The 25,473-nt window shown below is 35.0% G+C and overlaps 2 protein-coding genes and 1 long non-coding RNA gene across 3 annotated transcripts in view; 2 read left to right on the plus strand and 1 right to left on the minus strand.

Annotated features, from left to right (window-relative positions):
- The window catches only part of LOC309506198 (uncharacterized protein), a 317,689-nt gene extending 292,664 nt beyond the window's left edge, over nt 1-25,025 (plus strand). The window contains exon 20 of the mRNA XM_082179827.1: nt 23,601-25,025. Coding sequence (XP_082035953.1) covers nt 23,601-23,643 — 43 coding nt within the window. The 3' untranslated portion in view covers nt 23,644-25,025. The remainder of the gene's footprint in view (nt 1-23,600) is intronic.
- LOC309506502 lies at nt 7,208-10,293 on the minus strand. Its single transcript, XR_014208812.1, has 2 exons — nt 9,052-10,293; nt 7,208-8,955 (listed from the first exon to the last, which is right to left on the minus strand). It is a non-coding gene; the product is annotated as an uncharacterized lncRNA (long non-coding RNA).
- Nucleotides 11,934-25,160, plus strand: LOC309506257 (NLR family CARD domain-containing protein 3-like). The gene is made up of 7 exons (XM_082180015.1): nt 11,934-12,119; nt 12,590-12,684; nt 12,952-13,065; nt 20,211-20,336; nt 20,991-21,116; nt 21,370-23,097; nt 25,023-25,160. Exons 2-7 carry the CDS (start codon nt 12,635-12,637, stop codon nt 25,096-25,098), a joined length of 2,220 nt encoding a protein of 739 aa, XP_082036141.1. The 5' UTR covers nt 11,934-12,119; nt 12,590-12,634; the 3' UTR covers nt 25,099-25,160.
- The last annotated feature ends 313 nt before the right edge of the window (nt 25,161-25,473 follow it).

Consider the following 25,473-nt stretch of genomic DNA (forward strand, 5'->3'; position numbering starts at 1 on the left):
CTAGTACTAAGTCATTAGATACTAGTACCTATTAAATAGATACTAGTACCTATTAAATAGATACTAGTACTTATTCATTAGATACTAGTACTTATTCAATAGATACTAGTACTTATTCATTAGATACTAGTACTTATTCACTAGATACTAGTACTTATTCATTAGATACTGGTACCTATTAATTAGATACTAGTACTTATAAATTAGCTACTAGTACTTATTCAATAGATACTAGTACCTATTTATTAGATACTAGTATTTATTCCGAATGTTACTAGTAAGATTTTTTATTTTACTAGTCACAACTGCTTTTTTACTCGTCTTATGTTATGACTAGTCAGAACGGCCACTGGATAGTTCAATTAAAAATCTTACTAGTAAAATCCAAAATCTTACTAGTAACATTTGGAATAAATACTAGTATCTAATAAATAGTTACTAGTATCTATTCAATAAGTACTAGTAGCTAATTTATAAGTACTAGTATCTAATTAATAGGTACTAGTATCTAATGAATAAGTACTAGTATCTAATGAATAAGTACTAGTATCTATTGAATAAGTACTAGTATCTAATGAATAAGTACTAGTATCTATTTAATAGGTACTAGTATCTATTTAAGAGGTACTAGTATCTTATGACTTAGTACTAGTATTTATTGAATACATACTAGTATCTAGTAATAGGTACTAGTATCTAAAAAATAAGTACTAGTACCTAATAAATAACTACTAGTATCTAATATATATGTACTAGTCACAATTGGAATACATACTAGTCAGAACTGAATAGTTGATATCTGAATGACAGATCCCCATAGAAGTCAATGGCAATTTTTTTTTATTTGTTACTAGTAACAAAAGAATAGTTACTAGTCACTATTGGAATAAGTACTAGTATCTAATGAATAAGTACTAGTATCTATTTAATAGGTACTAGTATCTAATGAATAAGTACTAGTATCTAATAATAAGTACTAGTAACTAATGAATAAGTACTAGTATCTAATAAATAAGAACTAGTATCTAATGAATAAGTACTAGTATCTAATGAATAAGTACTAGTATCTATTTAATAGGTACTAGTATCTAATGAATAAGTACTAGTATCTAATGAATAAGTACTAGTATCTATTGAATAAGTACTAGTACCTAAAGAATAAGAACTAGTATCTAAAGAATAGGCACTAGTACCTAAAGAATAAACACTAGTAGCTAATGAATAAGTACTAGTACTTAATGGAATAGATACTAGTATCTAAAAAATAAGTACTAGTAGCATGAAAATAGAGACTAGTCGGTTTAAATGATTAAATGTTAAAACGGCTTGCCATATACAGACATAGTATCTTCTGTTCTCCACTTATAACTTGTGGTGAAAAGATGACAGAGATGCACTACATGTTCTGTTTCACACTGGTGGCTTTGTAGAAATGTTTACTGTACAACAAGAAATCACATACTGTACAATAATGTACAGTATGTGAAAAATAATGTCTTTTTTGAACATTAAAGCATGGTAACATTCTATTACACCAAATATACCAAATAATGATCTTTGAAAATAGCATCATATGACCCTTTTAAAACAGCATGAATCATGATAGGGGCAGTTTAAGACACTAGAGCTTGTGTTCATGTAATGGTCAGATCAATTCTGTGTTAGGAGCTTTGGGTTCACTGAGCCACAAACAGGCTCCGCCCACTCTGACCACTCCTCTACCATCCCGTCCCTCGTGGGTGTGGCCTGTAAGCTCCTCCCCCTCGCTGTCCAACGGACTCACACACAGACTCACTGCAGAACCGCTGGTTGGGCCTGAGCACAGGTGAGACACACACACACACACACACACACACAAACCAGTCTTCCACAGTCATATAGATATTCAGTGTAAATAGCTGTTGTGTGTGTGCGTGTGTCGAGTCTGCGTCCATCAGCAAAGGTCGAAGGTCAGCAGCTGCAGGGTTTGATTGAAGGAAACAAACGAAAAATAATATGTAATGAGTTAGCTCAAAGGGGAAATATTAATAATAACTCATAACTTTTTAATGATTAATTGATAATATTTGGGATAGTTAATTGGATTAACTTGATAGCTAAATTAATATTACAATCAATTAATCAGTTCGTCCAACAAACTCTTTTGATTATTCATTTATTTTGAGAAAAGCGTATCTTTCATGGCAACTGAAAAATAATTATTTCTTAGCATGTACGGCGCTTAGAGCATGAAACAAGATCAAGATCGTAAAATGGACTTTGTTGCAAGCAGAGAATCAGAACCAAATACATATTGTGCACAAGTTTTATTAATTAAATCACACACATAACTAAACTAAACAAACATACAGTAGAGCAGCAGTAGAGGCCAGAAGAAGAGAGAGAAGGGTCACTGTGAATTTGTCTCTAATAAAGCCTGAGAAAGGCCCCTCCTCTTCGGGTTTGCTTGACCAATGAGAAGGGTGGAATTTCCAAGCGGGAGATTCCTCTGTGGTTGATTTATGAATCTTTGTTCTGAGCGTGCTCATTTGCATGTGCAGCTGGATTGGTTTCTGATGACGAAACTAAGAAAGATTCTTGTAATACTAATATGCTGCGCAGCTATCGGCATATCATGTACACAATCATTTCGATCTTCAAAGTACCAATTTATAGAGACCAAACATGGTATAGGTGAGGTTACATTGACCGTTGGTTCTATCATAAAATACACAGTATCAAGAAAATAATAGAATTAAAAACACTACACAAGACAGGAAATCATTCACACAATTTTCTGGAATGCATGTTCATTTATAGATCAGATTAATGCAGCTAGTCTGTTTCTGTCTTCCCCATTGTCTCTATCTCGAGCATGTGATCACATTTTTTAACAGCAATAAACCCAACTTATCTTATCGTGGTCATGGTAACTAAGACCTTCTTGCCCTTTTTGGGGGGATGGGACCACAGATCCCAGAGTGAGTTTTAAATATTATTTGTTAACTATAACAAATACTTGTGTCTGATTTGTCTCAGTCGTTACACATATATTCACCCTTTAGGAAGAAGAAATGCATTTTGCTGTTTTTTCAAGACAAAGCGAGCTATAAAAATACAAATAATAAAAAGTAAGATAAATTCCCTAATTTCAAACACTGTCCCTGTACGCCATCTTGTAACACGGATGATTGCTGCTTGCAACCCTTATATACATATCATAGTCTTCAGAAAGACTACTGTCATAATTGTCAATTTCTTTGTCATGTCCTCAGGCGTCCACGGGGGACTTTGATATAAATCTGGAAATTCATCATATTCTGAAAACTGAACCATTTGAAACTCCACACTAGATTTCAACATTCTCTTCACTAGGCTTTTGGCAATACACACTGGAATAGACATGGTAGACAACCATGACAACAATACCAGGAGCCCTTTCACTACCACTGGCAAGAGTGTGTGACATAATCAGTAACCATTATATCATCAGTTGATAACTATGTAATAATACAGCAAATTTAAGTTATTTCATCACATTTATACTCTTCATCTCTGATTTTCATATAAATGATCACTCTTAAATTTGTGAAAGAATTAATTCTTAGGCTGTTTTTTTTTTTTTTCTGGGATAGTCCCTTCAGTATAAACAATCAATAATACACATTGTTGTCTTTTCATATCTTGTACAGATATTTTTCTTTGCTGATTTGTTTTTATCAGAAACTTAATAATTACAAAAATAACATATACATTTTCTCAGGAGGCCGTACTAAATGAGCAACCCTGTTACTGCATTCCTGACATGTTAGAGGTGTGTGATTCTTCCAAAATCTAAACACATGACAACATGTGTTTCTGCTTTCACGTGTTTACCAAAGCACCATACACCCCTAGGCCAGACCACTGTCACCTCTCAGATACCAATTACACACTGTAATTCTGCCTGTAATCATATGATATATACACAGTGGTTTTAGAAAACTATCATTTCCTATTCATTTTATAATAAACTAAGAGGGATGGTAAATTCACTCCTTTCACTGCCCCCTTTTGACTGTTTTCGGGGTTTAAAACACAATGGTGGTCTAACTAACCCAGGACAATCCATCTAAACACTTTAAATCTCTATAGAAAACATCCTTCTGTTTGCCGTTTACAGACATATAGCTTGTACGATTTTTGTAATAAAATAATTCCAAAAACCACTTGCACAGTGTGATATATTTCATGCAGTTGTGTTCCTACATTATCTCTAAAGTTACCAAGGCTTTGGAAATCCAGAGAAATTCTAGTTTTAAATAATGGCTTATCCCTTGTCATTGTCACATATCAATGGCATATTATCCGCACTACCCTTGGTTTCCACTTGTAGAAACCATAGATATAATACATAGAGTCCTCATTAGTAGCCGTTTCAATGGGCCGCTATACGTAAGCTGCTAACGTCGATCAGTCATCATGGGTCGCGATTATTGATTGGCAAGTACAGAAAATCCAAAAAAACATAAACGTAGATCAACTGAAGGGACAAACAGAGAAATAAAACAAGGATCAATATCAGCCTGGCATTTTCAACTTGGACTTGATCTGTTGACAGAGACTATGCTCTTGCATGTTTTAATAGACAACGTAAGCAAATATATATGATTTATTGTACACATACAGTTATATTGCACTTTGTTTGTACTTCAGTAATGCTTTTTTATCAAGTCTGGTGACCAAGTCTTTGCCAGTGAAATTAAATGTGTTGCACAAAAATATTTAGCCATTACTTGCAAATACTGTGGGTTTGTTCAAATGTAGTTTTAGCACGATTGTTTTAAACGTGTAAAACTGCGCAGCATTAACCCACCAAATCATTTGACAAATAGTCACATATCAGTAACAGGCTAATATAGCATTACATTTCCCGTTCCTTGCAGCTAAATCATTACCATGACATAAAATAGTGTGATCAAACATACAGGTAATACAAAACTAATTTATTAGCTGATATATAATTTATATGATTAGTGAATTCCATACATCTCTGGATGGTGAAAACAAAATCTCCCATCATTCCACTCTCCTTCATAGCGTCACCAAGCTTCGTCTTTGTTATTGTTCTGGAAATGCGAAAACTTACAGATTGTACCTTTAATATCACTAAGTTACATCAAAGGTCAAATAAAATAGAAATGGCACATTTAAGTTAAAAGTTATGACTGCATGATGAAACCATCCTAAGTATATTTTAGTTGTAATTAAATTGTAGAAAAGCATAACTTTAAGTGTATTTAGTGTACTTTTGTGTGTTAAATTGGAACAACTAGTAAGTATATGCCTGTGTTGGTAATAATTACATGCTTGATTAGTGATATTAAAGTGTACTTTATTTGTGTTACAAGTACATTACAAATTCATTACGAGGGTCTTCGAAACATACAAGCAATATATCATAAGTGTATTATATTATATTACAAATACTACAAATTACACACTTTGTCTTCAATAATAAATGCACATTAATAAACAAATATTACTTAGCTATACTTTGTACAATATACTATTGTATACTATAATGTATTTTGAAAGTATACTTTCAATGCAGTTACAATGATCATTTTCAGCACAAAGTTACAAATGTACCTAAATATATATTTTTAAATAAAGTGCAAATAAATACACTTTTAAAAAATAAACAGATGTTTCACTTGTGTCCGTGTCCATCTACAGCAACCGTTAAAGAGAAACTTCATCCAGAAATGAAAGTGATCTGATCATTTACTCATCTTCATGCCATCACAGATATGTATGACTTTTTTCAGATTAACACAAATCAAGATTTTTAGAAAAATATTTAGTAACACTTTACAATAAGGTCTCATTTGTTAACATTAGTTAATGTATTAACTAACAAAACTGTGAGCAATGTATTATAAATGTAAAAAAAAAACAAAAAAAAACATTCATTAATCTTTGTTAGTGTTAGTTGTTCATTGTTTGTTCATGTTAGTTCACTGTGCGTTATCTAATGTTAACAAATACAAGTTTTGATTTAAAAATGTATAAAACATTTTTGAAATGAACATCAACTAAGATTAAAACATGATGTAGAAGAATTTTTCATTGTTAGTTCATGTTTACTAATGTAGTTAACTAATGTGTAACAAATGAAACCTAATTGTAACAATTAACAATTGTAGTGTTACCAAATAATCCATCTCTGTGAGTCCATGTAATGCAAGTGGATTGGCCCCTCAAAACTGATGCTTCAAAAACCACACAAAGTGAACATGACGGTAATCCATAAACCACATTTGATGAATCAATGCTTCTGAAATGAAACAATAGCTGTAAGAAATACAAATATTTAAAACTGTGTAGTGATTTATGGTCTTTAATATTAATATTTAGTATTAATATTGAGTTTTTAGTCACGCGTCACCTAAGGTGAGTGTGAGAATGTCAGATGATTGCTTCCTATATTACGGGGAACCAGTCAAGGAATTTCACCTTGACAATAAAGAACAATAGATTTAAAAGATTGTTGAAAGAATTAGAATTATATTAATTATAGGAAGTTCATCATTTGATCAATCTGAAGGATTTAGTGAGATTCTGGTGAGCTTGTAGAGCCTCTGATTATCAACACAAGAATGACACAGTTTGCAATAAAAATAGATTTATTAACCAAAAGATATACAAGAGTAAAATATCACACTTACTAAATACTACCAAGGACAATGACTAAACTACTAAGGAAATTGAATCAATAATCAAACTACAAACAACTACACAAATGGACGTTAATTCATTTAACACAATAAATGGCAAGTAGATGAGCAATGGATTGGACAAAGCAATGAATGGGTAATTAGAAGTCTACGGAGGAGTCAGTTGTGGTCTTTCTGGATGCTGGTATGAAATAGTTAATAATCATTTATTATGAATACAGATAACGTGTCTAATGTATCCATCTGTATACGCTGACCCGAGATACAGTCTCTACACAAATAGCAATCTCATATAGTAACAACATAATTACACATCAGAATTAATTTTGCCATGTTTTCTCTAGATTTAAATGACATTTTCAGCCAGCAAGGTACATGTAGCGCCCCTTAGCGTGTCTTAGCTATTTTATTGAAGTGCGCTCCCCGAATTCCTACTTGGAGAAAGATCTCTCTTTCTGTTATTAATTAATGCACCAATGTAAATTACTAACTTCTCACTATATGTTCACTTTTATTCCTAATAGTCACTTTACTTCATTTATAATAACCACACAATGTCTGTATAGCTAAAATAAAGTAAAATATTAACTATATGTCTCTATCTCACATAATATAAACACTTGTATCAAAGTGAAATATATATTACAATGAAAATAACCAAAATAAAATATTGACTTCTGGAAATCCTCTTTTTCTCCACAGGGCTTCATACAGCTGTTGGGTTAAAGTATCAGATGTGTTTATTTCAAGTGTGCTGCATTTAGAAATCTCACAATAACAGCAACATTAATGACTGATAATTGCAACCTCTATCAAACACATGGATTTTCTAAACTTTTAACTGGTTATATTTTAATTTCTTAACGTCTTCCAAACACCATGACAAAAAGTGCAAGCTGGAAAACATGCATATTTACCACAGTAAAAATAATGTTGGTGAATATTCATCACTTCATCAAATTATAAACAGATAAAAAGTTTGTCAAGGCAAACTCTGATGACCAGAAAGTTTGAAGAAGTTTTAAGAGATTGAAATTTGAAGGTTTTAATTTTCAAGTAGTTTGAAGTTTAAAGCTTAAAGTTAAGGATTTGAAAGCAATAAAGTCTAACAGAAAATAGACAGATAGATAGAGGGTGCTAGTGGTGTTTAACACACTGCTAACATGCTTTTAGCACACTGGTAACAGGTTTCTTGGATGATTGAGAACAGGTTTCTAGTGTAAATTAACAAAGCTATCTTTTGACATGTTTGTAACATGATTTGACATATTGCTAGCATGTTTCTACACAAATTATCACATTGCTAACATGATATAGCATGTTGCTAGCATGTTAAAACACATGATTTAAGATGTTGCTAGCATGTTTCTATCATGAATTATCATGTTTTCTAGTGTGAATTAGAACATTGTCAACATGATATAATGTAACCTTACAGTTGACTTTCCAAATCACTTCCATTTGTTTTATTAATAAAAAGATATTGCATGTGATATTGATAGTGCACGCCATCAGCGTTCTCACAGGTTCTAGTTCATATTTCATGGTTTGTGTTCTCGAGCCACCAGGCACTGTTGTTGTGTGAATGAGTGTCCGGAGCGGGTCAAGGGTTTTCTGTTAGAGCGGTGTGTGTTAGCGGCCCCTAAGTTAACAACTAATGATCGTTGCGACGGAAGTGAATCAATCAAAACTAACTTTATCTGGACAATAACTTTATTCTAGAGCTGCTGTAAAGCCTAAACAATCTCTGTTACTGTAATCTCCTATTATCACTGTAAAGCTGCTTTGAAACAGGCCATATTGTTAAAAGCGCTATAAATGAAGATGACTTGACTTGACTTATGACGTTTGTATTTTGTTCAATTTACTTCTTCATTTGCAAGCAATTCATTTGTATCATCATCATCATCATCATCATGACCAGTCTCATTCTTGTTAGAAGAGGAATGCAGAAGAGGAAGAACACAGAGGAATGGTTATACAGGTAAAGCATGGAAGAAAAGGTAAGTCATTTAAATTTGGTTTAAGTTTTTTACATGTCAGTCTAGTGATATATGATTATGCATCACCTGTTCAATGCACTCCACAGTGTGAGACTGAAGAAGCTGTAAGCAGTCGTCTCTGTCACACAGTTTGTGGCTCTATAATTAAAAACAATGATGTTTCGCCACTGATGCACTTTTTAGTGCAGCTGAAAGTTCTCTGTCTGAAGGGTGAAACTGGTCCCTGCTTTGCCTCTTATAACAGACAACAGGTTCTAAACGTATAACAGCAAGAAAAATGGTTAATATAGAAGTCTTGCTAATTGTCTGTTTTCTTCATTATTAGTACCCGTTTACTAAAATATAAATACCTCAAGGCAATCCTGGTTTAATTTGGAGGATCTTCAGTCTCTCAGCCATCAGGTTTCTGTGCATCATCACACTGACACTGAGAACAATGGTTCACTCTGGCATGGTGGAGCTTTGCCGGACCTTACAGACTGAAGTAAGTGATGGAAGTAAGTGACCACTTTGGTAGTGGATTCATCAGATGTGTTCATTGTTTAGCTAAGATCCAGTAAAATATTTTTAAACAAGGAAGTATTTTTTTTTTTCTTCAAGCACATCAATTAATTTTTAGTCTCCACTTTTGACAGACACATTTAAATGTTGTATTTGTTATTTTCGCTCTGAGCTGTGTCTGCCATTGTTTAATTTGACCCCAAATAGATCTTTATTTTCCCAAATCTCCAGGATTTTTCCCAGCTGATGCTGTTCTTCAGGGATTCCGGACGGATGATGCTGGAAGAGGAGAGTGGTCTTCTCCACCATTTGGTGTCTTTCAGGCATCTACAATAATCACAATGTGGTTTGCTGGTTGTAGAGAAAAGCATATAATTACCAGGTTTATTTCCACATTTGCACCTGAAGTTCAGAATATCAAAGAGTCGATCCGTTTCCTCTTAAAATCTGGCAGTGTGTAAAGCTTCCTCTGGAAGTTTCTGATGATGGACCGTGGTCTGAATACCTGTGTTGAGGATGAAGTTGAAACAGTAGTTTAATAACTGTGATATCTGTGTGTTATTTGTTCTGTTTTGTTATCGAGGTTGCATGATGTATAGACTGGTGGCCGGTTTCACCCTCATATTTGTGAAAGTATGCAGGTTAATGTGCTTCTCAGTTCAGTTTGGAGCCATCCGGATGGCACTTCTACAGTCTTGATTAAAGAAGTCCTCAGGGTGTCGCTTCATGGCCTCCAGTGAGGTAAGGGTTTTATGAGGAAAAAATGACATTTCACATAATATTAGAATTAACAATTACACTTTATTTTCCAGTGTTAGTGTAATTATACATTTAAATGCTCAGTAGTAACAATTAACTACATGTACTTACTATCCACCTTTTCCCTACACCCCATGATGCTTTGCATGATTATGATTATGACTGTAACTTCTGTTAAACTGTAAACAATCAGTGAAAGGCTCGCTCTATGGATGCAATAATAAATAACTGTGTACAATAGTGACATTATTCTACCCTTCAACCATCGAACAATAAAAGGAAACTTAAAATTGTAAAAGCATTAAAATTATTTACAACAGACCATGAATTTCCCCAAATGCTTGATTCTTATGCGCAGCAATATGTGTTAAATATCACTGTAATAATATATGCCTATTTATGTAACATATGTTGCCTTAATCAAAAAATGTTTAAGTTTAGCACTGAGTGATAGTATTTCAAAATGCTTTCCGTCATTTTGACAGATTACAAATATTGTATTTACCTGCTTTAAACACATTATGGAGAGACTGGACGATTACACTTGAATTACTTCTGAATGTTTAAATTTTACTTCTAATATTTGTTAAACGAGCTTAAATGTAGGCAATATTTATTGAAAAATGATATACAATATGCTATACTGTAAAATATGATCGAAAATTAAGGTATCATGCAAACCAGTGGTTGTGTGGAGTATTTTTTTTAAGTTTAGAGGATTTAAGTTAATCCGTAAATATGAATTCATGGATGAAGTAAAAAAATTAAGCTATTATTATAGTAAAAACAAATTAACCCATTGTGCTTGGTTAAATAAACAACCCAATTAGTGGATAAAATTAACCCAACATGTGTTCTGTCCTATATTTACCCAGCCCTTGGGTTGTTTTTAACCCTGTATTTTTTAGAGTGTATAGATTGACTCGATTACACCGGCTGGACTAAAAGCAGACTGCACAACCAGTCCAATGTCATGAAATGACACTATGTCTTGTAGATATTATTGACATTGCGAACATGATGACATCATCCATCTCATGCGCTGCCTGGCCAAAAACTACAATGAATCAGTCTTGACTCTATGGGCTATAAATAGTAAATCGTGACTACACACAGAACATGTCAATGAAATTAAACCAAACAGCTTGTAATCACTGTTGACTTTGCTTAGGCTACATGCTTACAAGTTATTTTGGAAAAAACGACAAGTAACCAAATTCAAGTTTATTTTGGATAGACGTGGGTTCCTCATAGCCGGACTATATCGGGTCTTAACCCAGATGGTGAAATGACGGCTATTGTTTGCTGGATGTTCTCTGCTTATCTTCCTGATGTCTGTGGTCTCTTTACCAATCTCTGTCTGCGGTTCTGCTTCTGCCGAACGGGCCTGAGCTTCTCTCTCTGTGTGTCGATGCCAACCCCGGGACCTTCGACTCCTGACGTACCTCACAAGTTTATCGACCCGGAGTTATTTCCAGTTCTGCGACAGACTGCTTTTGTTCTCTTCAAGCAATAAAGTTTGTTTCTAAACCTGCTGTTTCTCCTGACAGTTTCCACTGACTTAAAGATCTTTTACGATTGATTTATCAGGAACTCTGCGTTCTGCAGAAAAATAAATGAAAGACAAAACTGAACAAATGAAGGCAAGGATGAGCTAGTAAAAAAAATGAATGAACAAGCCAAAGACAAAGAGAACAAAAGAATAAACAAAACAGAAATAATGAGAAAAAAAATTATGAACAAATAAAAAACCAGTGGAAGAAAGAATAAATTATCAAACTAAAGAGAAAAGAGAGAAAAACACAATCGAATTAAACAAACAATATAAAAACAAAGTAACAGATAAAGAGCTTTGTTTACGCAATTTTACATAATTCACCACTTTATTTACAATATCTTCAACGCGCGTTCACGCAACAACGCCTGCTCTCACACACACTCACCTGGTGCTCTCGTGAACGCGCGTCTATGTTCACCTCTCTCGTCACTCAAAGAAAGTGAAAGAAAGTTCTCCTGTCGCCTGAAAAATATGAATACGACACGGGAAAAAAAACAGCATCAAAGTGTTTATGAACGTTTAGGAAGGAATATCCGTGTATCTTTATGATGTTAAAGCTGAAGGATTTGAGAACCTGTATATTGTAAACGTTTGATCAAGGTGAGTGTTCACGTGTTTTGTGAGTGACTTCCTCATATTAATATGAATATCTAGAGGACATTTTAAGTAATTGTTTGTTTGATATGAAGGGTTTCTTTCACTTCAGTGTTTCTTTTGTGTTGTTCGTGATTCTTCAGAAGTTTAACAGACAAACGCCAACAAACACGTTTTTTATTGGATCCATGTCTGTCGTGGTGCTCTCGTGAACGCGCGTCTCTCTCTCTGTCACACACATATAGTTAATGTAGCCTAAGTCTTCTTGCCGCCATTTTGAGCAGGAAAAATAGGAATACGACACGGGAAAAAACAGTATCAAAGTTTTTTTTTATTAACGTTTAAGAAGGAATGTCCTTGTATCTTTTTGCCGTTAAAGCTGGAGGACTTTTGTGTTTGGTGGGTCGGGATTTTATTTTTATTTTTACCCGACTAAACATGTTCAATTTAGTGTGTGAATGTTTCTTCATTCAGAGTCAGTGGAGGAGATCAAACTCATCAGATTCTCCTGTATCTTCATCATGGCTGATTCACAAGGATCCAGAGATGGAGATTTTCCTCCAGGATGCAGGTACTTTCAACAAACACTGTTAAATATTGTGTTACATCACAGAAAAAGATCAATGTTGATTTGTTTTTATTTTTATTTTGCCTATTGTTTTTGTTTCAAAACTATAAAACTAACATGAAATATTAAATACAAATATCATAAAGTTGTCTCAAAGTTCTTTTTGATGAAAGAATGTGTTTATATTAATATGGTTCCTATCATAAATAATGAAGACACTGATCTAAAGTTTAATCTAAAGGATTAAACTGAATCTGTTCTCTGTTCCAGTTCAGTCCAGCAGAAGAGCTCAAACCCAGAGTCCAGCTGTGTGTCTATGAAGAGTAACTGGTCTATGGATGAGCCAGTAAAGTTTAAGAGTGGAGACACACGGCCTGATCTCAGGTATATCATTGCTATAAAAGATGTGCTTATAGTATGACACTTTTGAATCAGTCAGTCTAATACTAGCAATGACATCAAGTAAATGTAAGCTGAGATTTTTTCCACCTTTATATAATCGAGTGTAAAATTGAGTGGATTTTTCTAACCGCTGGTTCAGATTTGTTGAAAGCTTCTCAGTGTCTGGTCAGAACAGTGATGTTTCACAGCAAGAGCACCGTTACTAGAGTACAGTAAGGTGGTTTATCTTTAAAGCTCAGCAAAACATTGATACTGATTTCTTTTCTTCTTTTTATTTTATTTTGTTTAAAATTTTTTTTTTTTTATAAATGTATTCATGCATTTGTTTACTGATTAATTTTATTGATTATTTGTTCATTGCCTATATAATGGCCAATGCTTTGGCAATACTGTACAAGTCGTGCCAGTAAAGCTCATTTGAATTGAGAGAGAGAGAGAGAGAGAGAGAGAGAGAGAGAGAGAGAGAGAGAGAGAGAGAGATTTGATTTTTACAATCAATTTATTAAAAAATTTGTTAACATTTATACAAATTTACACACACATAAAAAATAAAGGTAAAATAAAATTGTAAAAATTACTTTAAACCTCTTACAAAAACAATTTCTTCATCATCAACTGAACACAGAGCATTATTGCAACACCACTGCATTTCGAAAGCTTTTTTTCGTGTTCATCAATTTATGAAAATTAAAATCAATAAGAATTCTTGATTTTACCATATTTTGAAAAACTAATACAACATCTTGTCCTGGCTTCTCTTCTATCTTATTTCTCCTAGTGATATAAACAGCATATTTTGCTTGTCCAACAATAAAATTAATGACATGACATTTGTACTTTTGTTTTGAACTGTAAAAGAAACCCAAAATATAGTCTTGCTTTGAAAAACAAATATTAAAAGAATCTAGAAAAACACTTAATAAATCAAAAAGAGGGTTAAGTCGATTACATTCCATAAAACAATGAAAAATGGTCTCTCGTTCTAAACAAAAAGGACATTTATCACTTACAGTGGGGTTTAAAATAGACACAAAGGCATTTACAGCAACAGCTCCATGTAAAATCCTCCATTGCAAATCACCAAGTTTTTTTTTTAATGGTGGTTTGTAAAGTGCTCGCCAAACAGGTTTAGTTTCAGAGTTGATTCCTAATTTTTCTCTCCATACTGTATCTGTTTTAATACTTAAATTACACTGATGCATAGCTTTAACAATACATTTATATAACGTTTTCCCTTCAACTGTACAAAAATCAATATACTCATTAATTCCACTTTTTAACAAGGGGCTATTAAGACAAGACTCCTCTATTACAGGGCAAATCTCAAGATCTGGGAAAAGATCATTACTATCAGGGATTAAAGTCCCTGCACCAAACTCCTCTAAAAGTGTCTTCTCTTCAACAGTTACAATTTTAGTTAGTTTGTCAAGAAACTTCCTTGCAAAACGTATTGATCTAACTCCTAAAAGGATAGCAACTTTTTCAGCTCTCAGTAAATTATATCCTGATTCATTTATAATGTTTTTTAGCTTAAAAAGCTTTTTATTACATAGTATATCAGTTAGACCAGGAACATCATCTCCTGAAGCATCAAATCTAGCTCCAAATACAACTGGTTCTTCCAGCAACCAATAAAGAGAAGTTGCTGGTTCCATCCACCACTGTTTAAAGAGACCCCACTGAAGGAATTCCAGTAAAATTCAATCTTTTATGATCCATTAAACATAAAGTTAAATCTATGTCCATATTGTCCACTCTTCTCAAGATGCTTAAAGCCAATGGTCTCCACACAAGAGAATAAGGTCCCATTAAAAGTTTCTGTACATATTGGAGACGGAAAGTGGCTCTTCTGCTTGCGAGATTAACCAGACCTTGACCTCCTTCTTCTTCTTCTGCTTTGAGGAGTCCAATGATACTTGTCCCAAAAAAAGTTCACCAGTTCTCTTTGAATATTTACAAGAAGTCCATTTGGAGGGTCCACACAAGCAAGTTTATGCCATAATGAAGATGCCACAAGATTATTAATTATAAGAATACGTCCTCTATAAGATATCTGAGGGAGCAACCATTTCCATTTTTTCAATCGACCTTTTATTTTCTCAATTAGACCTTCCCAATTTTTCCTAATGAAATTTTCATTTCCTAGACAGACACCAAGGTATTTTAAACCTCCTCTTTTCCAAATCAATCCTCCAGGTAAAGTATTCTTCACACACTTCATTAAACACTGCACAGAACTAAACTGTGATCAGAAAACCCCACTGGAATAATCTTACAAAATGTAAAAAGATTACTTTGATGTTGAACACTATAAATTCTATCAAGTCGTGCCAAGGAGAGAGTATGTTCAGTACTATGAGCCCAAGTGTACTGTCTAACATCTTGATTCATATTTCTCCATATATCACATAAATCATGAGTTTCAATTAGTTGTATAAGTGTTTTCTGAGAAGCAGCATGTGGTTCTATATGATTCATATCTAACTTATCATTAGCAGTAGAAAATCCACCTTATCAAAGAAAATAACTCTTTCTAATCCCTTTGTAAGAGCATATATATTCAAAAGCACCATAGTGATTTTCTCAAATTTCACTTTAACCTTTAAAAAACGACCACTTATTACTTCCTCAACTTCACAAGACAGAGGTAAAAAAAAAATTGAAAACAAAACAGCAACACCTCCACTAATAGAGGATTTGTGACTCAGGACAATCTGTCCATCCCATTCTCTTCTCCAATCGGTCTCATTTTTAAAATCACTGTGTGTCTCTTGTAAAAACAGAATATCTGTTTGCTTTTGTCTAATAAACTCAAATAACATCATTCTTTTAAGACCATCTCTGGCACCATTTAAGTTTAAAGATCCGATTTTAAAATTTGTCATTTTTGTTTTAGAGACCAGAAAAAAAAAAAAAAAAAATGAGAAGAGCTGGCAAAAAAACAATTTTTGGCAGAATTTTAGAAGTTGACAGCCTCATTATCTTTAGATTTTTTTTTTTTTTAAGTTTGTTCACAATTTTTCTAAGACGGTAAATCTCCACATCTTGAAAGGCTCCCTCTTTCATTAAATACCTTACATCATTGATGAATTGTTTGCAATCAGGGAAAAAGTCTTCAATTTGCAATTTGCACTCCTTTCAATCCCTTTGTTTCTTGCAGAAATTTACTAATATCATCAGCTTTATACAGAGAGAGAGAGAGAGAGAGAGAGAGAGAGAAACAAATCCCTCATACCTCTGTATGGAATTTGGTGTGTGTGAGAGAGAGAGAGTGTGTGTGAAAGAGAGAGAGAGAGTGTGTGTGTGTGTGTGTGAGAGAGAGAGAGAGAGAGAGAGAGAGAGAGTGTGTGTGAAAGAGAGAGAGAGAGTGTGTGTGTGTGTGAGTGAGAGAGAGTACCTGTATTATTATTTTTTTTTTGTAGTGTTTGAATAAAGGGTGGCAGTCTTTCATAATCAACTGTGGTTGTGGACTATATATACTTATTCAAGTCCTCTTTTATTTTGAGTTATTTTTATCCATTCCTCATCTCCCACATATGTGTGTTTTAGCAAGGCGTTTGTGTTGCAAGTTGGTGAATGAAGACACTTGCCAGGTTACGTGTCACTACTGCTTTATTCATTTATCCAGTGTAAGACCCAGACACTGTCAAGTTATCAGGGTTTCTTTGCCTCAGTGTCTGCCCAAACTTGAAAAAAGGCTTCAATCCACTTTATATGGAATAACTCAAAACATCTGATTCTTCATCATCGAAGCAGTTTATGGAAAATCTTTCAGCAACGACTTCATCTTCTTGTACTTGTTTTCAATGATTGATTCAGATGGTTAGCTTTATCACCCATACAGAAAAAGTCACTACACACAGCATTGAGATCGATGTACATTCAAGGATATTTAAAGTACAATCAACATTGTTAAAAATACTCACAGTTTACATAGCAACTCAACAGCAATGTACAATCACAGGCACTTAGTGCACATGACCAGTTAGCATGTGAGATGCTAAAACCGCTAGCATGAACAAACAACTTGCAAACATACACAGTGTCTGTAGTCACTAAAGAATTGAGTCTTTGTCCTACAAGTATCATCTCAAAGTTGATGAACACATTGTGGATTTTCCCAGAAGTCTTTGAACAAACTCAGGATATGGTTTACTCCAATCTTTCTCCTTTGGATTATATAGCCAACCAAAACACCAACTTGGGTAGAAGCTAGTGATGTTACGACACTGAAGCTTCGATGCGCGTATCACACAAGCGACACAATTTCTAGTGAAGCCCCGTATCGGAGTGTGTATTGGTTTACTAGAGTCACGTGATCGATGACAAACGAAGCCTCACTTTCTGTCAAATCACGTGAGCGTTTGGCTTTGGGTGTCAGAAGACTCGAACTCCAGATCGTATTTAACGAGTCATTGCTGGCTCAGTCTGGCTGATGGGTTTGTGAGGAGAGTGCTGTACTTTGAAAGTTAATCAATATATTACATTTAAATAAGCAAAATGTATTTTTCACTACTTAGGCTATTATTTTTTGTTGTTTTTGTGTCTTTTTGTTTTTGTAAAATCTTTGCACTTTTTGGTGATTTTAGGTCATTTGGTGTTGGTAGGCCTATGTGGGTTTAGGGTGGGATTAGGGGGGAAGGGATAGGGTGTTGGTGTTTGGTGAAGGGTTTGTGTTTAGAGTAATGGCAACATCCAAAAATAATAAAAATAATAAAAAACGTTATCACCTTTCTGTCATTCCTACAGTTACATAAGCACTATCAGTAACACGTGTCATAAGCACATTTAATACCAGATGATCCTATCAGACAATGTCCTTATTCAGTGTGTGTGTGTGTGTGTGTGTGTGTGTGTGTGTGTGTGTGTGTGTGTGTATAGAGAGAGAGAGAGAGAGAGAGAGAGAGAGAGAGAGTAGGCCTACATTAAATCTTGTTGAATTATATAAGCTTATATTATATTTTATTGTCACACTTTAATGGGAAAATGAATTAATTTAATGAACAAATCAAACACAAACATGTAAGGCTTTTATTTGTACACATAACATTGAAAATATGGAGTGTGTTGTGGTTGCTGCATCTGCCAGAGCTTCTAACACAGGCTTCTGGCTGATTTATTTTAAATAACCACCAGATGGCGCTGTTCTCGACCAGTTCTCGACACTCTCGAAGCTTTGAATCTTTTCCCGGAATCGTCAGGGGAAAGCCTCAGTGATTCATGAGGCTTCATTTCCCCATCCCTAGTAGAAGCACATCCACTTTGCTAACAAAGATCTCTCTTTATGCTGGTAATCACACACACCTGGTTCTATGTGGCATCTGCAGCTTCAATGGCCAATCAGCTTCTTTGTTTCCCCCAGGTTGCACTACATGCTCACAACCAATAGGCTGCATTCATTTTGATCTCAAATCTCTTTTCTTCTTTCTTTATTTAAAGGTCCCGTTCTTCGTGATCCCATGTTTCAAACTTTAGTTAGTGTGTAATGTTGCTGTTAGAGCATAAATAATATCTGTAAAATTATAAAGCTCAAAGTTCAATGCCAAGCGAGATATTTTATTTAACAGAAGTCGCCTACATCGAACGGCTCGTTTGGACTACATCCCTCTACTTCCTTCTTTAATGACGTCACTAGAACAGTTTTTTAACTAAGCTCCGCCCACAGGAATGCTCCCTCAACTCTACCGAAATTCGTTTATGTACTTGCGCACTTCTTATAACTTACTGTGTTTACTCAGCTCTTACGGTGATTTTCTGAAGTAAAACTGATGCTTCATCTTTTGTGTGATGTACAATAAACTTTATTAAACTCATCAGTATATGTTTGATCATCATTCAGACAGCAGACTTGTAGGCTATTAATAAATAATGGATACATACAAGCAGATGACAAATACGTTATAATAACCGTAATTAAACTACTAAACTATACCTGTTCCATCTCTATACAGCACTCTGACTCTGTAGGCATTATTGTCCGACTCGAAATGAACACCGTTACTGAGAGTTTCTGATATTATCATCATTCCGTACGATGAAATTGTCCTGAGAGACTGAGCGCGAGCTCGTGAAGCTCCGCCCCCTGTGCCGTGCAGCAGCAGCTTATTTGCATTTAAAGGGCACACACTAAAACAGCGCGTTTTTCTGAGCCCCAAAAAATGACAATTTAAACATGCTGTAAAAAATGATCTGTTGGGTATTTTGAGCTGAAACTTCACATACACACTCTGGGGACATCAGAGACTTATTTTACATCTTGTGAAAAGGGGCATAATACATAATAAAAAGGGGCATAATACGGGACCTTTAACAATGATGAATATAATTTATTTTTATTTTTCTTTATTTTTTCCTTCAATTTCAAGTTAAGCTTAACAGACACCGCCACACAAATGTGGCTTTTTGTGAATACTGTCGTACTACAGGCTTTAGCACAGAGTAACAGCTCACTACCAGTTACAAAAGACACAGTAAGAGTCTGTCACAGGCAAATCTAGTTGATTCCTTAAATGATCCTTTGACTATGTTCTGGCTCTTTTCTTTGGCCCGATGCCAAACTTACTTGCCGACCCCTGCCCTATTAGAACTATGAAATTCTATGATGTTAGAGATATAATTCACATTAACAATTTTTATGAAATCTACTGAGAAACCACGAGAAAAAGGTGAATAAAGACTGAGAGTCAATGTTCAGAAATTATTCGTTATTATTATGTGGAATCATGCTGGACTGTGTTTTACGGTGTTCGCTGTCAAACTCAAAAATGTGTTTATTTTTAATTACTAAAAAATGACATGTTACTAAAAAATGACATTATATGAAAAAGTGAATAATTGTATTTTATTGACAAAATATTTTAGCTTGTTAATACTCTGAACCCCAAGTGGATTTACACAAACTGTGAAAGCCAGAAAGTGTTAGGTTGTGCCACGCTCTCCCCATAATTTCACCGTCACTTTGGTAAATTGTTTTAAATCATGCTTAACATTTGCAAAATAACTAAGTTTAAAACACCACTGAGTTACAGATGTTAATGCAAAAGTGTTACAGTGTTCTTTCCTGAGACAGAAGTTTCCAGTAAAAGTGCACAACATTTATAAATCTGTCTGCTTTATATTTTACTTAGTTTGAAAACCAGTTCAGTCCAGCAGAAGAGCTCAAACCCAGAGTCCAGCTGTGTGTCTGTGAAGAGTAACCGCTCTATGGATCCGCCAATGAAGTTTAAGAGTGGAGACAAACGGCCTGATCTCAGGTATATCATTTCTATAAAAGATGTGCTTATAGAATGACACTTTTGAATTAGACGCATAATATATCTCAGTCAGTCTAATACTAGCAATGACATCAAGTAAATGTAAGCTGAGCTGAGATTTTTTTTCCACCTTTATATAATCGAGTGTAAAATTTTGTGGAATTTTCTAACCGCTGGTTCAGATTTGTTGAAAGCTTCTCAGTGTCTGGTCAGAACAGTGATGTTTCACAGCAAGAGCACCGTTACTAGAGTACAGTAAGGTGGTTTATCTTTAAAGATCAGCAAAACATTGGTTTCTTCATTGTGCCTTTGATAAGAGTCATGTGATCGTGGTTGATGTTCACCTGAGTTGAAGTCATTCTATAATTCTATAGTTGTTTTCAATATTTTTTTTTTTTTTGAATTCATAATTCCTAATATTACCGGTTTTCTCGGTCGCTTTAGTACATTTTTTGAATCATGCTCAACATTTGCTAACCAGTATGTTAATTTCTCAAAATAGTTGTAATCAAAGTTTGAAACACAGTGCAAAACACACTGAGTTACAGATGTTAAAACAAAAGTGTTACAATAGTCCCTGGTCTTTCCTGAGACAGAAGTTTCCAGTAAAAGTGCAGAACATTTATAAATCTGTCTGCTTTTTATTTTATTTAGTTTGAAAACCAGTTCAGTCCAGCAGAAGAGCTCAAACCCAGAGTCCAGCTGTGTGTCTATGAAGAGTAACTGGTCTATGGATCCGCCATTAACGTTTAAGAGTGGAGACGCACAGCCTAATCTCAGGTATATCATTGCTATAAAAGATGTGCTTATAGTATGACAGTTTTGAATTAGACGCATAATTTATCTCAGTCAAATTTAGTTTTTGTTGTTTAATTTTAGGTGTTGCACTTCTCATCACACATCACTCATACACGTGATTAATAATTGAAACCTAATGATGTTCTGTGTCCCATAATGACAAAAAATCAATTTTGTAATTTACGGCTATTTACTTCTCTAACTTGTGTAATAATGTGGTATTTTAATCTTACAGCCGTGACTCTAAACCTGCTGAAGTCCTCAACACATTGAGATCAAATCTGAGACAGAAGTTTGAGTGTTTGTATGAGGGAATATCAAAGCAGGGAAACCCAACACTCCTGAATGAGATCTACACAGAGCTCTACATCACAGAGAGTGGAAGTGGAGAGATCAATAATGAGCATGAGGTGAGACAGATTGAGACACAGTCCAGGAGAGCAGAAACAGAGGACACACCGATCAAATGCAGTGACATCTTTAGACCTTTACCTGGACAAGACAAACCCATCAGAACTGTGCTGACAAAGGGAGTCGCTGGCATTGGGAAAACAGTCTCTGTGCAGAAGCTCATCCTGGACTGGGCTGAAGGGAAAGAGAATCAGGACGTCCAGCTCATATTTCCACTTGCTTTCAGAGAGCTCAACTTGATGAAGGACAAAACACTCAGTCTTTCAGATCTTCTTCATGTCTTTTTTCCTAAAACCAAAGAAATGGAAATATCCAGTGATGAGTATAAAGTGTTGTTCATCTTTGATGGTCTGGATGAGTGTCGTCTGTCTCTGGATTTTCAGAGCGATGTGAGGTTGTGTGATGTGACTGAATCAGCCTCAGTGGACGAGCTGCTGATGAACCTCATTGTGGGGAATCTGCTTCCCTCTGCTCTCATCTGGATCACCTCCAGACCAGCAGCAGCGGATCTCGTCCCCTCTGAGTGTGTCCATCGAGTGACAGAGGTACGAGGCTTCAGTGACACACAGAAGGAGGAATACTTCAGGAAGAGAATCAGTGATCAGAGTCTGGCCGACGGGATCATCTCACACCTGAAGTCATCAAGGAGCCTCTTTATTATGTGTCACATCCCAGTGTTCTGCTGGATCTCAGCCACTGTTCTAGAGAAGATGTTGAGTGAAGCAGAGAGAGGAGAGATTCCCAAGACTCTCACTCAGATGTACACACACTTCCTGCTCATTCAGACCAACATCAAACATGAGAAGGACTATGAGAAGAAAGTGAAAGATGAAGACATGATTGTCAAACTGGGGAAACTGGCTTATCGGCAGCTTGAGAAAGGCAACCTGATCTTCTATGAGGAAGACCTGAGAGAGTGTGGCATTGATGTGACAGAAGCATCAGTTTACTCAGGATTGTGCACTCAGATCTTCAGAGAGGAGTTGGGCTTGTGTCAGGGGAAAGTCTTCTGCTTTGTTCATCTGAGCATTCAGGAACATCTAGCAGCTCTATATGTGCATCTCTCCTTTATCAACAATAACATCAATGTGTTTGACCAGATTACCAAACCAACTAATGGAGACACAGTTTCCCTATCGGATCTCCACCAGAGAGCTGTGGATGAGGCTTTAGACAGTAGAAATGGGCATCTGGACCTTTTCCTTCGTTTTCTTCTGGGTCTGTCAGTGAAGTCTAATCAGAGTCTCTTACAAGAACTAAAGATACAGACAGCAAACAGCTCTCACAACAAGAAGAGAACAGTTGACTATATTAAAGAAAAGATCAGTGAGAATCCCTCTCCAGATAAATACATCAATCTGTTTCACTGTCTGAATGAACTGGGTGATCTTTCTCTAGTGAACGAAGCTAAACCTCATACGAGCTCTAGAGGATTACGTGCTGTGAAACTCTCCTCGTCTCAGTGGTCAGCTTTAGTGTTTGTGTTGTTGTCCTCAGAGGAGACACTGCAGTGGTTTAACCTGAGGGACTTAATTAGAGACAGAAATGATCAGTAAGTAACACTGAGTGCAATCATTACAGTCTAAAACATTATGAACAAAGAGAAACTCAGAGATCAGAGGTGTTTAAATCACGGGGCACAGATTGATTTCTGGGATATTGTACATAATTTGTGGGTGTTTCTCAAACCGTGGCTGTGTCCTAGTAAGGCTGCATATCTCGACTGCCACGTCATCAAGCGCCTCTGAAGGCCGTCTCAGTTTGAAGGAGCTTTTGAAGACAGACTTCATTTGTGTCTTTAATTCTGCTCATTTTGATACAAGTGTGTCCTTCGTGTTCTTCAATCTCCCACAATCCTTTGCACACATTCCAATTCACGTAAAAGAACTGATGGAAAACGAGTCGGCACTGAGTTTATCTGAGTTCATTATGAAATGTAAGACACAAATTATGTATTCGGAGATGAAGGCATACATGTTATCTTTTGTTTCTGTGTAAATTAATCACTGAACACTAAACTGACAATATAGAGTTAATGTTAAATGTAAAATTTAGGGTGGTGGTGGCGCAATGGATAAGACACATGCCTTTGGTGTGAGAGACCCGGGTTCGAATCCACTGTGAGACACCAATGTGTCCCTGAGCAAGACACTTAACCCCTAGTTGCTCCAGAGGCGTGCGACCTCTGACATATATAGCAATTGTAAGTCGCTTTGGATAAAAGCATCAGCTAAATGAATAAATGTAAAAATGTAAATGTTAAATATAAGGAGGATTTAAATGTAAAGAGGAGTTAAATGTTAAATGTAAACCACTGGGAGACACAGACGGCTGTCATTCACTGTATTGCATTAATAAAAAAGCCAGTTAATATAAAGTATTTAATAGAAAGTATTTTTCCTAAATGAAGTTTTAATAGTATGTTTGTGTCGTGACCGTGGGGCGGGAACATGTGTGACGTAGCCATGCACACTTACTAGAGCGTCTCATTCTAGTGTTTAATGCTGAGGACTCGAGTCTACAAGCCTCAGAAGGACCCGAGGAACTTCATTAATATTACAATACATTTGTCCCACAATAATTTCACAGCACATCACCGCATAACTGACGCGCTGTGAGGATAAAAGATTAGATTAACTTACTTCTCATTTCAAAAACAACTTGTTTAACACAAAATACTTATTGATTCATAAAAATAAGCATTAAGAAAATAAATGAGATTAATCTCTCGTCGTCTCATGGAGAATATGTGCCGTTAATGCAGCGTCAGATGCCAAAAGCTCTGTTAGTTTATACTGTCAGTTTCTGTAGTGAATAATTGACTGGCGTCTGAGACTTCTTCACCAACATAACTCTCACACAAAGTTTGCACATGGCTGTGGGATATAATATACAATGGCTCGCCTTCATGGTTTAAAATGGAAATATATTTTTTTCACCAGTTGCTCGCAAAATGATGGACAATGATTGACATTTCGTGCGCTTCATTTCCCGTGATAAAACAAGTAGCAAGTTAAACAAGTTGGTAAATAAACAAGTAACAACCAGCAAATCCGTGTGCTTAAAGTTTCTGCGAATAATTTGTTGATGCAGGAACACAAATACTTTTTTTCTTGAGCCAATTCAGGAGTTAAATGTCTCCATGGTGATAACCATAGCAACCCACAGGACAAACAAATCTGATATGTTATAATAGTGTTGTAGTGTAAATGCAGACTAATAGACCTGCCACTGCAACACTGACAAGATAAAGAGAAAACAAATCTGTCTTGGCTGAATACGATTAGTAGCTTCTACAGTTATAGATACTAAAACTACTTTCTCACATGTCCTTTTTAAAACAGTGTTTAATTAAAAAAATATTTGAGGGTATTTAGTAAGGAATGTAATGTATTATTTACTTATGATAGTAATTATTATTAACATTATTATTATTAGCATTAATAATGAACTTATTTATTTTTTATTTTACAATAGTGTCACACAGAACACAGGAGATGAAGTTCTCCAGAAGCTGATGCCTGTGGTTACAGCAACTAGATTCGCTGAGTAAGTATCACTGAGAACAAGCATCACTGTTAAAACATTATTACATTTCTTACTTAAACATTATAAATTAATGGTTTAACAAATAATATGAGTGTCACACTTCAGCTTTTAAACCCTCCACCTATCTGACCTGATTTGTGATCTACTTAACCGTGTTTTATCATATTTGTGTGAGAAATTTATTTTCAAATATATGCATTTTAATTGTATGTATATAAACATTTATATTTAGACTTTTTTATATATTAATTTTAATTTAATATATAAGTTAATACATTTAAGGAAAATACAGATGTATAAAACACATTCCATTATATCAGTTTTATATAATCTTTCTGTCATGAGGAAGGTGTGTTTTCCTCCTCTTTTCTCTCTCTCT

Source organism: Leuciscus leuciscus (assembly GCF_965113295.1).
Source record: "Leuciscus leuciscus genome assembly, chromosome: 9".
Classification (NCBI taxonomy): domain Eukaryota; kingdom Metazoa; phylum Chordata; class Actinopteri; order Cypriniformes; family Leuciscidae; genus Leuciscus; species Leuciscus leuciscus.